Source organism: Anolis sagrei, chromosome 2 (genome assembly GCF_037176765.1).
Source record: "Anolis sagrei isolate rAnoSag1 chromosome 2, rAnoSag1.mat, whole genome shotgun sequence".
In the NCBI taxonomy this organism is placed as follows: Eukaryota; Metazoa; Chordata; class Lepidosauria; order Squamata; family Dactyloidae; genus Anolis; species Anolis sagrei.
Window position 1 is genome coordinate 123,754,677 of NC_090022.1, and position 17,304 is coordinate 123,771,980.

At 39.9% G+C, this 17,304-nt stretch overlaps 1 protein-coding gene across 1 annotated transcript in view; it reads right to left on the reverse strand.

The window, feature by feature from the left end:
* Positions 1 to 9,243: 9,243 nt before the first annotated feature.
* The window catches only part of LOC132768533 (heparan sulfate glucosamine 3-O-sulfotransferase 3B1-like), a 77,255-nt gene continuing 69,194 nt past the window's right edge, over positions 9,244 to 17,304 (reverse strand). Inside the window, exon 2 of the mRNA XM_060764522.2 lies at positions 9,244 to 15,434. Coding sequence (XP_060620505.2) covers positions 14,816 to 15,434 — 619 coding nt within the window. The 3' untranslated portion in view covers positions 9,244 to 14,815. The remainder of the gene's footprint in view (positions 15,435 to 17,304) is intronic.

Below are 17,304 nucleotides of genomic sequence, written 5' to 3' on the forward strand. Positions count from 1 at the left end.
GCAAAAAGAAAGCAGATGCCTAATCATATCACTTCAAAGATTTGTTAAAAAGAGGACAACCATGATGTTTTCCTTTGATTGGATGCAGCAATACAGGTTCTGTTCAAGCAGCACAATGGAAATCGCCTTTTGATATTTTAAGCACGTGATCTAAGCATCCACAATCCACCCCAAATATTCCGGAAATCATTCTGATTTCCCAAAAAACCTTTGAATTGCCCAGGAGAGGCCTTGGTATGCTAGACCACACTACCCAGAAACAGCCTGATTATTTCATAAGATACATTTCACCACAGAGATGAAATGAATTCACTGAGGGAAGGTAAAGCTTTGTATTGTGGGGATAGATGGCTTTTTGTTAGTTGTTGTATAGAAGAAGGTGTCTTTTTATGATGCAAAATACCTATGTTCCATCCAGTTTGCTAAAACCTTGTTGATTATTAATTTAGAAGCATTTGTCACACAGGCTGGTTGTACGAATGCCTATGCGTGCATGCATAAAACAGCTGTCTAATATATTTTCCATAAGCAGGCTTGTAACTTAATTATATTAGTGCTTTAACTGCTTCCATTAATGTTTTCAGAAAGCTATAATGAGGATTTTGTAAAAGCTTTAGCTGGAAAATGAGAACTTCTATTCAAACCCTTTTAAAATGGGGAGGGAATGGTTACAGCAACCTTGAACCTGTTGGTTGACACTAGAAGGCAAGGAGGAATATTCTGATCCTCTAACATGAAGTGAGAACATACAAAAAGGTGTCCCTCATTAAGACCTTGGAAAACAGTGCTCCGCTGTATCTATAATCTATTTCCCTATTTTTAGACATTTTAAACTCAATATGTCCCCACATCCCCCGTGGGAGTACAGGCAGCAATTTTATGATGTTTCCCTCTTCTCCAGATTACTCAGACATAGAAGAGGCATTTTTAAAAATGAAAGGGCTTAAATTTTGCTTTTCCTCTTACCTCTGTGACAGCAAGCTGCTCCCAGCAAATCTTTTCTCGTCTTTACCATAGTAAGTAATGCCAAAGAATCCAATTGATCATGGTTATGGAAGGTCATTGAGAACCACCCTGCCTTCTGGGAGACACTGGCTGGGATCCTGTTAGTGACATACAGCATTAGCGTGATGTATGCTTATGTGCTTATTTACTAGCTCTTTGTTCCACATACAGAGTATCTCTGCTGTCCTGATGGAAAGTCCTGAAGGGGCTGCTGCTTGCTGGAGAGGAAGGGAGGGAGAGAAATTCAAATGCAGAAGGCTCCAAAGGAAAGGAAAGGAGTATATGTGCCTTCTCTGAGCACAACTCTTGTTTCTTCCTCTTTCTGAACAGACTACTGCCTCATTATCTGAATTGCTTCTTTCTCCCTGCCACCAGTAAGTAGGAGCAATGCCAGGGAAAGAGGGAGGACACGTAACTGCATAGATCAGTTTTTATCCTCAACCTACTTGATGTGGAATCTTGGGCACTGTTGCTTATTTTCCCAGAAAGAAAAATCATGTATGCTAAGACAACATTATTCTATAGCAGCATTTTCTAAACTTGGGTTCTTTGGTTGTTTTGAATGTCAGCTCCCAGAATTCCTGATTACTGGTAAAGTTGACTTCTGGGAGCTGAAGGAAAAAATACCTGGCTAACCAACAGTTGTGAACCTTTGTGCCACAGGAAACTACTTTCAGTTCTTCCTCAAGGGCATCACAAAAATACAGTTCCAGTGGGGTAGTTAACCACAGTAGTTAGTAGTAGTAAAATCAAAATACACCAACAAAGGTCACCCCTGGGTCATCAAAGCTTAGGGTGCAAAGTATAGGTGTGCAAAATAGCTGAAATATGAATAGTAATTTGATTTGGGTGACCCCCACTTCATTTCGTAAAGATTTGGAGGGGTCCCAGTCTGATTCATAATTCATTAGCAGTAATGGGGGTGTGGTGAAGTGTACATTTTAATCTACTGTTATGTATAGTTATAGATAGGCATTTGAAAGGGTAAGTATTTAAAGTTACATAACTGGGGGGGATGGTAGCCAGCTCAGCTCACTTTGAGCTGGGTTGCTATGGAAATAGGGGCAGAGCCAACTGCCACTTGGCAGGGCAGCCATTTTTAGAACAGTCAGTCTGCAGTCTGTGAACTGCAGGAGTGGTTGGTTCTGCAGTAGTGAGAACCAGGAAGGTAGTCTGTAGTTTAAAAACTACAGGGAAAGGCTGATTCTACTGTAGTGAGAATCAGGAAGGTTTTGGCTTTTAGCCTAGGTAGTTTAGATAAGTCGAGTTGACTTATTTATATTAGTATTTAGTGTATGAGTAGAAAGGGTGAGAGAAACCCAGTGAGAATCTTTATTGCAACAGAAATATCACAAAGAAAGAATAAGCTTGTATCTGAAATAATCTATTAAGGGAAGAATACAGTTTGAAGAAAACTAAGTTTGAAATCTGTTTAGTAGAAGGAAGAGTCCTTTCCAGAGTTGTTTCAAGAAATGTTATAAATGTAACCTCTGAAGATATGTGCCTCTAAGAGTCAAGAAACATTGAAACCATCAAGCTTCTGCTACATTTCAATACTCTTGTTACAGTTTCTTATAAAGCCCGGTCTCTGTTACAAATCCTTTCTAAGTTAAGTCAATGCTCACATTGAAGAAAGACCAAATCAATATTTCTAGCTATTAGCTACGCTATCAATTTAATAAGCCCTTACAAAGTGGTGGTTCCTTTACAAAATCATTACAAATTGGTGGCATCTTCACAAATTGGTGGCCTCGTTACAGGGGGAAATTATGAGGCTTGTTTTTCTGTAATTTTTATGGCTGTAAGGATAAAACTTGGCACACTTATAGGTGACATTTATGACTTTAAACCTACCAAGATTCAGAGCATTTCAGTCATCCACTGATTTTTAGGATTTTTTAAAGTTTTTTTTACAATAAAGTGTAGTTTAGTTTTTTAAAAGATCTACAATAGGCATCCCCTTGAATTTCTGCACAAAGAGACAACATATGCAGGGCATAACTTGTGCGAAGTTTCAGAAAGATTTGTTCATCTACTAATTTTAAGAAATTTTAAAGTTTTTTTTTCAATTAAAATGTTATTTTAAAGAAACTTCAAGAGGTATCCCCTTACATTGTGGCACAGTGAGACAACATGAGCTGAGCAGCAAGCCTGCCAAGTTTCAGAACAACCAACCTACTCACTGATTTTAAAGATTTTGTTTTTCAGTTTAAGCATATGTGATTAACCTACACTGGGGCTTTTAACATGGGCAGCCCCGTTCTTTTGGCATGAATAGAATTTTGGGAAATGTAGTTTAGGGTGGGGCCTTTTAAATACTCTGCTACAGAGGTTCTTGCCTTCCCAAACTACATTTCCCAGAATTCTGCTGACACCAGAAAAATAGGGCTGCAATTTGGGGTTGAACATTTTCAATAGAGGGAGGTTATAGACCAGAAATATGAAGAGACAGAAATAAACAGAATTATCAAAAAGCTAGTAAAAGTCTAAGTTTTAAGAAACACATAGAAACAAAATGAACCTCCAAACACACATATTTTCTCTCTCCTGCAAACACCATAAAGATGGAGATGCTGAGGGGAGGAGGAGACCAGCTTTGTAGAAAGCCATGTGATTGCCTTTCTTCTTCAGATTGGCTAACAAGGGGGAAAAAGAGTATGCAGCTTCCCTTGCCAATCACATCAGTCTCCGCCCCTTCCACCCCAAACAGTTATGGATGACAGAGTATGTTAATGTTTTACATTGGGAAAAAAATCTCAGAAAAACAAATCTTTACCAATCTCTCTGAATGTTTAGGAGGCTGCTGTTTTGATTCATAATTTGGAGATCTGTATGAATCATATGAATCTCTGAATTATGAAACAAAAGTTTGAAGTTTTGCACAGCCCTATAGCCCTATATCTCAGTTTTACAGTGTTGCAAGGCACTTGTATTTTTTATGAAAATGTTTCAGTGGAGGAAAACATAAGACACCACATTTCATTTTCACAAAAGGAACAGAGGGCTTTTCACAACTTACCTTTCTCTCTGAGACCCTGAGGATTGGAGTAGAATAGATATTTAACAAAGACAAATAGAAAGTAATAAGAAGAAAACAAACAATGTGTCTCAGACAGGGACAGGAAAAGGGAGAAGGAGAGCGAACAGCCACTTGAATGTTGTAATTACACACAAATATTGATCTGTATAAAAGCAAATGCAAAATAATTGCTGCAATTGAAATAGAAATATATGTTGACATATCAAGCGATGGTGACCTGGTGACCTGTGGGATTGCTCAATCTGCTGTTCACATGTAACATACTTTAGCCCTTATTCTCCTTTCTGATGGATTTACATCTTCCAACTAAATTTGGACTGAACTGCTCTTCAAACAGAAGGCTACTTTCTGAGATCCCTCTAAATAAAATGCTGTCCTCTGTAAACAGAACATGTGACCATATTCTGCCCCAAATAATGGGTTGTAGTAGGAATAGTCTTCTTACCCTTCCCACAAAACAAAACATGGATTATGCACAACACTACCTTGGGATCCAAACTAGGACCTCTGAACCTGGTCTTTTCCCTTAACGCTAAGGCAGTGGTGGTGTCTTTATTAGAGCACTCTCGGAAAGTGGATGGATGCATTCTATATCCACTTATTCCCTCCTTTAAAATCCCATTGGCTTAAAAAATATGGATATAAGAAATAACCATTGTGGATTTGTTTGTAAGTGAACAACCAAGGCATTTAAAATGGGACTTTGGGGTGGAGGGTGGACAGGACTAAACCAGAACTACCAGCCATCTAATTTTCACTATGAAAGTTATTTCTAAGCTCAGTTTCTATGGAGCTACAAAAGCAGCTTTTTGTGAGCTAGTGCTGCTGCTGCAATTGAAAAATATGAGATAAGAGCACCCTTAGGGTAAAGCATCAAACTACTTCTCTCAAACAGAAAGTACCAGGGGATCTTTCTTGTTCATAATGAACAGACCAGACTCCAACTCTTGCCCTGTCCTGTGGAAGAGACCTATGCAATGAAGTGTATAACACTCAGCATTAGAGGCTGAACAGATCTTCCTGGAATTTGTGTCAGCGGAGCTGCCCTGATACAGCAGCCCAAGGTTCATGCTTCCAACTATCTCATCAGCAAAACAGAAGAGAAGAAGCAGGTCAAGTTAGCTCATGCTGGAAATCTTGACCTCCCTGGAGCCAATACAACTGGTTCAATTTGAAAGGATCAATGGAGCAAAAGAGGAAATATGAAAGAAGCCAATTACTGAGTGTCTTGGTAAGCAATGGCAGAGTCCCCTTTGCAGAGTCCTGATAGAATTCCCAAATCGCCCAGGCCAGGGCGAGTGCATTTCCATGTCATGCCCATTGTAATGGGAAGTGACAGCTGATGAAAGCTTTTATTCATGGCCTCCTGACACTGCTGTTCCATGTCGGCACATTTCAGGGTGAAGTGAGTCTAAACACAGAGACCAAAGAGCCTGGAGAATGTCTCCTTGTGTCACCAGAGGGAGCTGGGGAATGGCTGATACCATGCCCCTCATTTTATTTTAAAGTTTTTTTAACTGACTGTGCATCTAAATGGCTTGCAAAGGACAATGGGGGCCTTTATGGTTTCCCCCAGCTTTGGCAACTATTCTGTCAGGGTGGATGTGTGCAATTCAGTGATGTGGTGAGTTCCCCTTCTTGCCCTTGCTGCTTCAGTATCATGTTTGGGCTGTGCATAAGGTCAGAGACTGCAAATTAGTGAGCGGCTGAGCTCTTGAAGTGGCTAGCCTTTTCCACATGAGTGTAGAATTCTGTTTCCTTCCCTCAACACATTACCTAGCTGCTAGACTACGATGTATCGTTATTAAAGTGCAGAAAGGAATAGACACGAGCGATGAATGGTTGACTTCCCCTGCACCTCCCCTGACTGCTTCACAGATTGTTACTTTTGATGCCTATCCTAAGCACCTATTTTTATTATTATTATTCAGTGTTTGATTATTCAGCACCAACAACATGCTAAGTGCTGACAGAATATTCATCTCTGGGCTCTGTGGGTGTGTTCAAAGCTGCTTTTTCTTAGTTCCTACAAGGCTGATGTATATTTGCATTTTGAACTTGAGCTGTGTCCACCCATTCTTTTACAACTCTTCTACTTTCAGAATGTGAATAAATCATGTAATGTCTTCCTGCCCTCCTCTTCCTTTGTAATTAGCTTTAAGGTACATTTCATAGAATCATAGAATCATAGAATCAAAGAGTTGCAAGAGACCTCATGGGCCATCCAGTCCAACCCCCTGCCAAGAAGCAGGAATATTGCATTCAAATCACCCCTGACAAATGGCCATCCAGCCTCTGCTTAAAAGCTTCCAAAGAAGGAGCCTCCACCACACTCCGGGGCAGAGAGTTCCACTGCTGAACGGCTCTCACAGTCAGGAAGTTCTTCCTAATGTTCAGATGGAATCTCCTCTCTTGTAGTTTGAAGCCATTGTTCCGCGTCCTAGTCTCCAAGGAAGCAGAAAACAAGCTTGCTCCCTCCTCCCTGTGGCTTCCTCTCACATATTTATACATGGCTATCATATCTCCTCTCAGCCTTCTCTTCTTCAGGCTAAACATGCCCAGTTCTCTAAGCCGCTCCTCATAGGGCTTGTTCTCCAGACCCTTGATCATTTTAGTCGCCCTCCTCTGGACACATTCCAGCTTGTCAATATCTCTCTTGAATTGTGGTGCCCAGAATTGGACACAATGTTCCAGATGTGGTCTAACCAAAGCAGAATAGAGGGGTAGCATTACTTCCTTAGATCTAGACACTATGCTCCTATTGATGCAGGCCAAAATCCCATTGGCTTTTTTTGCTGCCACATCACATTGTTGGCTCATGTTTAACTTGTTGTCCACGAGGACTCCAAGATCTTTTTCACACGTACTGCTCTCGAGCCAGGCATCCCCCATTCTGTATCTTTGCATTTCATTTTTTCTGCCAAAGTGGAGTATCTTGCATTTGTCACTGTTGAACTTCATTTTGTTAGTTTTGGCCCATCTCTCTAATCTGTCAAGATCGTTTTGAATTCTGCTCCTATCCTCTGGACTATTGGCTATCCCTCCCAATTTGGTGTCGTCTGCAAACTTGATGATCATGCCTTCTAGCCCTTCATCTAAGTCATTAATAAAGATGTTGAACAGGACCGGGCCCAGGACGGAACCCTGCGGCACTCCACTTGTCACTTCTTTCCAAGATGAAGAGGAAGCATTAGTGAGCACTGTCTGTGTTCGTCCACTTAACCAATTACAGATCCACTTCACCGTAGTTTTGCCTAGCCCACATTGGACTAGTTTCCTTGCCAGAAGGTCATGGGGGACCTTGTCGAAGGCCTTACTGAAATCCAGGTACGCTACATCCACGGCATTCCCCGCATCTACCCAGCTTGTCTTAATTGTTTATTATCACAGAATCACAGAGTTGGAAGAAACCACAACGGCCATCCAGTCCAAATGCCTGTCATACAGGAAAAACTATCTATATCTTATCTGTAACACAAATCAAACTGAATCACATTGTAACTGGGGACAACACCACACAGTGCAACTCCTCATTCAAAAAGGGAATTACTTCCCCCTTTTGTAATATTAAAATGATTTAGCTAAGGGACCACTACCTTTTTTCTGAAAGATCATCTACTAGTGTCACTCCCTCACTACTGCCACTGCCCAGTAGCTGTTTGCCATATTTAGTGGCTCCTTAGCAAAAGCCTCCCTGGAGATCCAACCAGCATGGGAGACCCTACTTACATCACTACTGACAGCAGCATAGTCTCTTGCCTCACATGAGCATGCAATCTCACTGGAAGAAGTCCTGTAGTGTGCTTATATTTCAGCTTGGTGATTTGGAAAGCACCACAAAGGGCATAGTAGAAATAAGGGAAAGCTCCTTGTGCTGATTAGATTCTCTAACTTTTTTTTTAAGCCAACCTCATCAAAGATAGATTCTATAATCTTTCCCCAGAAAGCATCTGTAATGTGCTTACATCTTCTTTCTCATTTTAAGATCCAGGCTTAGGATCCAGAAGCCATGGGCACCAGAATGCTGCATTTTTATGTCACAAGAGAGCTGCCAAGGGAAACAGATGGGGTTTATGACAGAGAATTGGAAAGAAATAAAAAGGTAGATGGGTAATTTGGGGATTATAGGCTCAGAGATTTTGTGAGGCAATTTGGAGTTCTCTCACATCTCCCCCCAGCCTTTAATAAGAAAGGAAGGAGAGTTGCTGCATTTCATGTAGAACCCTACAATACCAAAAAATGTTACCTACCCATGGCATTTTAAAAAATAAATTGCAACCCTGAAAGCATCCTAAACCTGAATGAATGAGTCAAGATTCACAATGATACTGCTCTTGTTGCTGAACAGAGGAATAGCAAAAGGCTGGCTGCTATAATATGAGCTGGAGACATGAGAATGGGTTTTGGATAGACAGGGAGTGTACATCCAGATGTTCTATGTAAGTCACACACAGAGTGATCCCCCATTCCCAGTTTCTTCACCAATCTCTTTAGCATAGTGGTTCCCAACTTTTTGTCCTCCATGTGTTTTGGACTTCAACTCCCAGAAATCCCAGCCAGTTTACCAGCTGTTAGAAGTTGTGAGAGCTGAAGTCCAAAACACCTGGAGACCAAAGTTTTTACTTCAAGACTTGCCACCTCATTCTTGCTGGAGATATGCCCAAGGCAGCTGGCAGAATATAGTTAGTCATAGGCAAAACCTGACTAAAGTTGGTGACCTTTGATACAATACCATTTTTGTTGTTGTGTGCTGTCAAGTTATTTCTGACCTGGTTTCTTGGTAGAATTTGGTTGGGGAGTGCTTGCCCTTACCTTCCTCTGAGGCCCGGAGAGTGTGACTTACTCAAGGTCACCCAAGGGATTTACATGGCTGAGCAGGGTAAGTCTCCCAGTGTTTCCCAATGTCTTGCTCCAACACTCAAACCACTACTCTATGCCGAATCTCCTCAAAATTAATTATTTTTAAGAAAAAAAACTGTGGAACTGGCAAAATGTGGGTGGTTTTCATTATCAGGAGCCTATTTTCTGCTTTTCATACCAGTAATTTAATTTCCATTCTTTAAATGGGACTTTGATCTTTCCAACTCATGTAAAATTCTGGAACATTTTATTAAAACTTGTATGCACATGAACCAGACCACATTTGCACCTTGCTGCTCCCCATCTCTGTGCATCAAAAATTTTGAAACAGCTCAGTATCTCAGTACCCGTAAACTTTATTAAAATGTGTGCTTTTCCAGCCTTAAGTTAAATTAAAAAGTATTTCAGCTCTTACAGAAATAGCATCAAAGTGAAGAACTGAGAGGATTACAACACAAAGAAATAACATGAAACAGTATGTACAAAGAAAAGAAGAGCCAATAATAATAATAATAATAATAATAATAATAATAATAATAATAATAGCATGGATATCTTTCCTGGCAGGCCTTACATGGTATATCTTATATGCTGAATAGAAAAGAAGAAGTAATAACTAGTTAAAATAGATAAACTTTAGACGGTATGCTCATGAATAGAAACTATAAAATCAACAAGGTATAAACTGATGTTCTGTCCATTTATATTTATTAAGCCAGTTACACTAAAGGTAAGACATCCATTCATCAACTCCTTTGACAGCCTGGCTTTTAAATGTATTTAGGAACTAGTTTATGAGTTTATTTTTTATCTATTGTGGCAAGAAATAATGCTTTGGAATAATTTTCTCCTTTAGACTTTGAGTATAATTAGAATTTATAGTACACAGAAAACAGATTATGGTTAGTTCCTATGAAATAGCCCTTTACAGGGTCAGAGTAAATCCCACTCGCATCAAAGCTCTGTTTTAAGCCCCGCATAAAAGGAAATTATGCAGATCTAGAGATTGTGAATCAGTATGTTATTTGAATGAAACTGTTAGTCTGTTGCAATTATTCTAGGTATTGTTCATGCATACTGTGGTGTGTTGGGGGTTGTTCCCCTATGGAGATTTATTTCTGATCATTTGATGGCTTCATCTACTCTGCAAAACATAATGGAAATCTTCCATTTCAGAACATTTCATTGTCAAGTCATTTACAGGGACCAGAGTTTCAAGGTGCCCAAACCATTAACCAAAGCCCAACAAGTCATGATCATAGAATAACTAAACCAGACTTTTCTTAGCTCGTTGTGAACTGGATCCTTCCTTGACTTTAAAAAGATATATAGATTCATTCATTATTAGAAAGAAGCTTTAAATCTCCATTAAGAATCCCTATGTTTCAAATTCTTTTTGCTGTGTTATCCTGTACAAATAAGAAAGAAATCAACATATGCCTTCCCAATGTGCTTGGTTCATACCAATTTTATACTGCTTGGATATTTTTGAAGAAATTGTTTTAAAACAATGTATGGTCAAACTGAACATGAAGAGGCCATTATTTCAGTGGCCACCCTGTTCGTGGATGTACTGGGTCATATTGTAATATTTAAAAGTGCATAAAATACAAGAGGAAGAGTGCACGGAATACAGTGGGTTGCTCCATCTGACACTGTGGCAAGGGAGCAGTGGGTGAAGTCCTGGATGCAAAGAGGATTTGTTGCTCCTGTCTGAAGTTATCCCTTACAATAAGACTCTTTCACCTTATATTATGAGTAAACAGCACAGAGACACGGGAAACAAAGAGTCAACTGCAGTGAATGTGCAATAAAGATCAAAGTGCAGGCTCCATTTGTGGACTTGGAAGCAGTGTAACAAAGGTTAGCGGAAATGAAGAGGTTATTGTTGTGAGTCCACTGTGGCAATTGATCTACAAATTGTTCTGCCACCAAATCACTGTATGACATTGGACACATGGTGGTCAGGCGAATGGCCAAATATAACATTATGCCTGTGATTCAGATAACATTTTTCATGTCTTACAAGACTGCAGAAACTGATAAAGATCCAATTGACTGGGATTGAGCTGTCCCTTTCTAGCAGAGGAATGACTGAAAATCAATTGGCTTGAATTGCCACTCATATCAGTTCCTGCAAGCAGATTAGAAGGAAACATAGGCCAAAATCCAGTTTCAGGGGAGTGGAAATCAATGCCAACATAATTCCACGGGGTTCATATTATCACTGGCTGTGCAAACCTTGTTGAATACTCCAGGATACATTCCCATGGTCAATCCATGATTAGGAGGATGAAACTCTCAAGGCACTACCCAGCTGCAGCTGAATAGCTGCATAACAGCAACGAGATAATGTCCAGGACTCTCCCAGCCCTTGACCAAATATTGTATGTAGGTATGTATCCTGGTACCTTCTAGCTTGGTGGTCCCCAGCCTTTTTTTGACCAGGGACCAATTTGATGAGGGACCACTTTACAATATTAATACCAGAAGGGTTACAAATCAGTTTTAGGTCAACCTTAGATTTGGTTTGGTTATTTGGGGTGCTGATTCAGAAAATTGTATTGGATAGACCACATCAGCTCTAGTTTCTAATTCAGAATATATGCCACCCAGTAGTTGCCATCTGCTTACCCACAGAAAACCATATTTAATAAGCCTCATCACTATAAGAGGGTTTCACAAGAACAGTTGTTCTCGTTGCAATGGTGTAGTAATGGTGAAGCAGTGGATCATATTTTAGTTCTTGTAGACCACTGGTGGTTCACGGACCACATGTTGGGAACCACTGTTCCAGCTGGAATTGCACATTAGTGTATATGTGTCACTACAGAAGGAGGCACTGGGTAACTTGTTCTACAACATAAATTGGATGTAATAAAAAGTTATCATACCTTATAAGACCAACATGATTCTGGAGAATATACATGCAAATTTTTGAAAACTTTCTAAAGTTTATTTTTTAATTTATGAAACAACCTACTGCTTTAAATTGGGGAATTTTTTTACTTTAAATTTTTATTTAATGAGTAGAATTTAGCACCTGTGTAATCTGCAGCATGGTATTTACTTCAGTTAGGATGTAAATCTTTGTGTATTTTTTCTTACCCATAAAAAGCATGAATTTTTTTCCCTCCTAGACAGACAAGACTACAAAAAGGGATTCTTTTCTTGTGGATTTCTCTTCTTTATTTTATGACATTTTCTGAAAATTTTACAAAAAAAACTCAATTTATGCATGGATTTTTGTGCAAAAAGCTACCTGAAATATTCCCTTGCCAAGTGTTGTGACTGTGGTAGAGCTCTATCATAATAATTAAACCTGATGATGTCACACACACCAATCCTATTGATTCAACTTGAAGCTCTACGGGATTTTGGGAAATAGCATCTGCAGCGCTTGGCCAGTTTGGGTTACTTTCAGAAAACACAGCTGGGGACTCTACTCAGGGCCCTGCCACAACTACTTGCTCCTGCAGCTAAGGCTGGATCAACACAGCCCTATATCCTGGGATCTGATCCCAGATTATCTGCTTTGAACTGGATTATGTGAGTCTCCACTGCCATTTAATCTGGGATAAAAATAATCTGGTATCAGTTCCTGGGATGCAGGGCAGTGTAGAAGGGGCTTAAGAGAATTCTGAAGACATCATTTCACAGTGCCTGGATCTGCAGTTTTTCAGAAACACTTTGACTGTGATGTTGCCAGCCTGGAAAGGTACAATTGGGGAGTTGTTAACCACAGTAAGCCTGAATTCTCTTGCAGTAAGATCATACATCCAAGATACAATGTTGTAATTCATGGGCAGGATTGCAGCCATCATTTTTTTTTTGCACAAAAAACATGTGTTTGTGTAAATGAAACATTTGAAAAAGGTTCCTGGAACATGACAATTCATACAGTACTTTTTTGATGATAAAATCTAAAAGCATTCTTTCTATGCCTTGGGGGCATCTACACTGTAGAATTAATGCAGTCTGACACCACTTTAACTGCTATGGACCAATGTTATGGAATCATGGGAGAGGGGTACTTTGGTGAGCCACTGCTCTCTTTGGCAGAGAAGGCTAAAGACTTAGTAAAACTGCAACTTCAGCAATTAAATAGGATATCACACTGTATTTGGACAAAATCAAGCTCCTGGAGGGACCTCTGATAGGAGAGTTGGCATGAGCCTGCAGCAAGCCAGCTTTGTCATATGTTCCATTCTCGCGTGACCTATAGCTACTTTCCTCTCTCTTTGTTGAGGTGATTTTAACATGTTTACCCAGATGTTTTATGGCACAAACTTCTGCCAGAAAGGGCTTAAGACTAGAGACAGAGCATTCTGAAGAGACAGAAGGCTGAGCGTATTGGTTAAAGATGACCTCGTGACCTTTCAAACTCGAGTGGGGGAGATGACAAGGAAAATGACTTCCTCTCCTTCTTACTTTTCCTTACTGTTGACTCTTCAGCTCAACTCAGCTGTCACTGGGCTCTGGACAGAAAATCTGAGCTAATATAAAGCTTTATGGAAGCAACAGGTGGATCAGACAAGGGTTGAGGAAGAAGGCTTTGAAAAGCCTTTCAAACTATAATGAAGATACTTTATCTTAATTAGCCTGGATATTGGATCTTCCTTGAGAAAACATATAGGTTTGGAGTCATATGTTTGGACAAGGCCTCACACCACTCTTCAGTTAATGCCTCATGGCGCAACCCCAAGGGTGTACTTCAGCTTAGTAGTACAAACAAAGAAGCAGCATTGAACCTTAGACAATATAACTCTGCAGTGGAGCTTTCTGTTCATGCTGGCTTGAGCATTCTGGGAGTCATAGGGGAAATCCGCATTTACCACTTAAAGGGTATTGAAGGTATCCCCCCCAAAAATGCAGTGTTCAAATGACACAGGGCATGAAAAACACATAAACATGCTTTAGAGGCCTTAAACCAGGGATACTCCAAAATAGGCCCTGTAATTTGCATTAGCATCCATCAATGGAAACCACATCATATGGCAAAAATGATCAAAGAAGAGATGATCCAGCAATCTGCACATACACTATAGTGGGAAGCTGAAAAGCAAAATCCTAAATCCTCCATGGCCATGAAGCTGTGGATACTGTGGATGCTACAGCAGAGTTGGACCTGAATTTTCCAATGCATAGAAGCACTGCCCAGGCCTAAACTCAGGCCCTAAGCTTTATGTTCGATTGGCTGCACATTTGCTTCTGCTGCATTCGTCCCACATTACATGGTCAGCCTAGATGTGTCCATAGTCTTAAAAAGCATTCCCCTAACTTTGCTCTAACTTTACTTCCATTTCTGATTGTGTTGGGTGCAACCTGGACACATAATACAAGATTCTACAGTGGCCTTCTTAAAATAGGTAGAGATCGGATAAGTTAGATCTCAACATTGAGCTCCCTAATTTCAGCCTACCAGTTAAGTATTTATTTAATTTGTATCATGAAACTCAGTCAAAAATATTCTCAGATTTGATTAATGTGGCTAACAATAGGACCAACGCTGTGCCATGTTTAAAAATCTGAGTGCTGACATTGGGATTAAGTGATGAATGATTCCAAACAACTTTTTTCAAAAAAGAAAGAAAGAAATGAATGAATGAATGAATGAATGAATAAGAAAAAAAAAAAAGAAAATATGTCACATAGAAAACTGGAAATATATTTGTCTAGGCCACATACTGGTGTCATCAGCCAGACCTCAAATGAGAGTCTTCTGGATTGTATATTGTAAATTTTGAACAATTCAAACAAGAAAAATAGACAATCGTGGTATTTGCTTCCAAATGAAGATAGTAATTGGGGCCACCAGACATTAGCACAAATATTCATTTCCCCTCTCTGTTAATATGTACAAAAATATATTCTTTTCCTTTTTATTTGTTTAAATTATATTTTCCAGCCTCAATCCCAGCCAAAGTCATGTCCCGTCATCTGATAGAATTTCATGTTGAAGGGCCTATAGAATTCCCTCAGTCGCTGGACCACTTTCTGGTCAATGCTGGGATGGGTCCGCCCTTTCGTTTTGCCCAGGCAGTGGGGCTTGCTGCTGCCTTCAGCCTTTTTTAGGCAGGGAAAACCCTTGGTCTTGTTGAAGTAGAAGTGTTTGTCTGTTATGATCCTCTTGAGACCGAGGAAGTCTTGGACACGACCCAGCTCACCAGCCGGGTCACTGATCAGCCTCTCCCCACTGACAAAAAGGATTTGTCCAATGGGGAAATACAGGAGCCAATTTTCCAGATGCTTGGCATAAATGCCAATTTGGATGGCACTCCAGGAGGTATCGATAAGACTTGTAGTCCTGTTTTTGAAGGTCAGGCTCTCAAAGGTGGGGATGTCAGGCTTCTTGGAGAGTGTTTGTGTGTAGTCAGAAATGGCTCTGGTAACAGGATCTCTCACCACTACAATGAGCTTGGTGTCCTTTGACATGGCAGAGATGCGAGCAGGTGCTTCCTTTGTGACAAAGTAGCTGGGTGTTTTCTCCATGGTGATCTGCCCATCAAGAGTTCTTGGCATTAGTTCCCTAAAATAAAAAAGAGAAGTGGGATAAATTATTCCTGCAGTATTGTAACAGAAAGTTTGGTTGAACTCATTGGTTTAGCTATCAGGATTTTAGCATTTTGGACAACAGAAAGTATTTCAGTTACTATAGATTTATTTATTTTGTGTCAAAAGCATTGCATAAATAAACAAGTATAAAACTGAAAAAATAGAGGGGCCACAAGTGGCTAAATAATTTTAGACCAAAAACGGGCAACAATGACAATATTGATTGTGCATGAGGCAGGCCATTTGGGCTGTTTGTTCTGCTCCACAGTCTTGCAAGGTGGACAATTCTTCTAGGTAGTGCCAGTTAGCCAGGTTGTCTTTTGATCTCCCAACACCACTTCTGAGGGCCATTCCAGACAGGCCCTATATACCAGGATCTGATTCCAGGTTTTCTTCTTATCCCAGATTATGTGGCAATGGGGGCTCATATAATCCAGTTTAAAGCAGAAAACCTGGGATCAGATCCTGGGATATAGGGCCTATCTGGAAAGGCTCTGAGTCTGTTCATGGACTTCCAAGTTGCCCATTCTTGGTTACTATAGATAAGGGACATATCTATAGTAACTGTTTTTAACTTAATGTTTTAAAATGTTTTAACATAATGTTTTATTTATTGTTTTAAATTTTTGTCATATTTGTTGTTTATTGGTGGCATTGAATTGTTGCCAGTATGTAAGCCACCCTGAGTCCCCCTTTGGGAGTAGAGAAGGACAGGACAGAAATATTGGAAATAAAAAAAGTATAATGAAGAATTTGGGAGAAAAAGAGAACCAATTTATTCAGCTGTAGGAGCATTACAGCCACTTATTTCTCCTCGTAATTCTTTTAGTCTAGTGGTTCTCAATCTGATGCTTTGACTTTCAACTCCCAGAAATCCTAACAGCTGGTAAACTGGCTGGAAGTTGTAAACAAAAATACCTGGGGGCCCACAGGTTGAGAACCACTGGTCTACAGGCTCTTATCTATATTTTTAAGTTTACCTTGGATAGCCATTTATACCTTGGATAGCCATTTATATCATCACATATGTGGAGTGGATAGCTGATATCCTAAAACCCTGATGTTGTGGTGGAAAGGCCAAGGGGCTATCTAGCAGTAATGCAGGCTGCAACACTCTTGGAGGCCAAGAACCACCTGTAATTGGTTGGAGTAAGTGTGTATATCTGTGCATGATCTTGAAAACAGAGTTCCTTCTCAGGTGTGTTCTTGGGTATAAATAAGAGGTCTCCACGCATGCTTTTTCACAACAGTTATTCAAGATAACTAAGGAAATCCTTATATCCAATATTACATAATTCTGAATACCAGATGGCTACTATGATCAAGCAGGAGGGCTATGACTTTTGTGTCCCACTTGTGGACTTCTTGGAAGCATCTGACTGACCACTGTTAGAAACAATGACCAGAATTAGCAGGCCTACTCTACCCTACATCTCAGCAAAGAAATCTTGCATTTCTTTTCTTTTTTTTTTACATTATACAGTATTAGAAACTGCAAGGTCAGAGACAGAAAACACAATACTGCAATGCATGAGGCGCCTCCAGGATAAACAAACACTTTTTTGTTACTGCACAGTATGGAGCCTTGTCTTTTTACATCTTTCCCTCAGAGAATTTTCTGAATCCTGTTGACTAACTCTAATGAGAAAGATGTTCCCTTTTGGTTGTTTTTGAAGAAAGTATATTTCAGGCCACCATAATTGCTAGAGGTTGTAAAGCAGTAGAATGTCTCTCCTTAACAGACGTGATTTGTTCATACAGTTTAAAATATCCAATCTGCCTACCCACACATTTCTTACCAAACAACAGACTACTTCAAACCACATTCCCAGTATGTCCAAGTT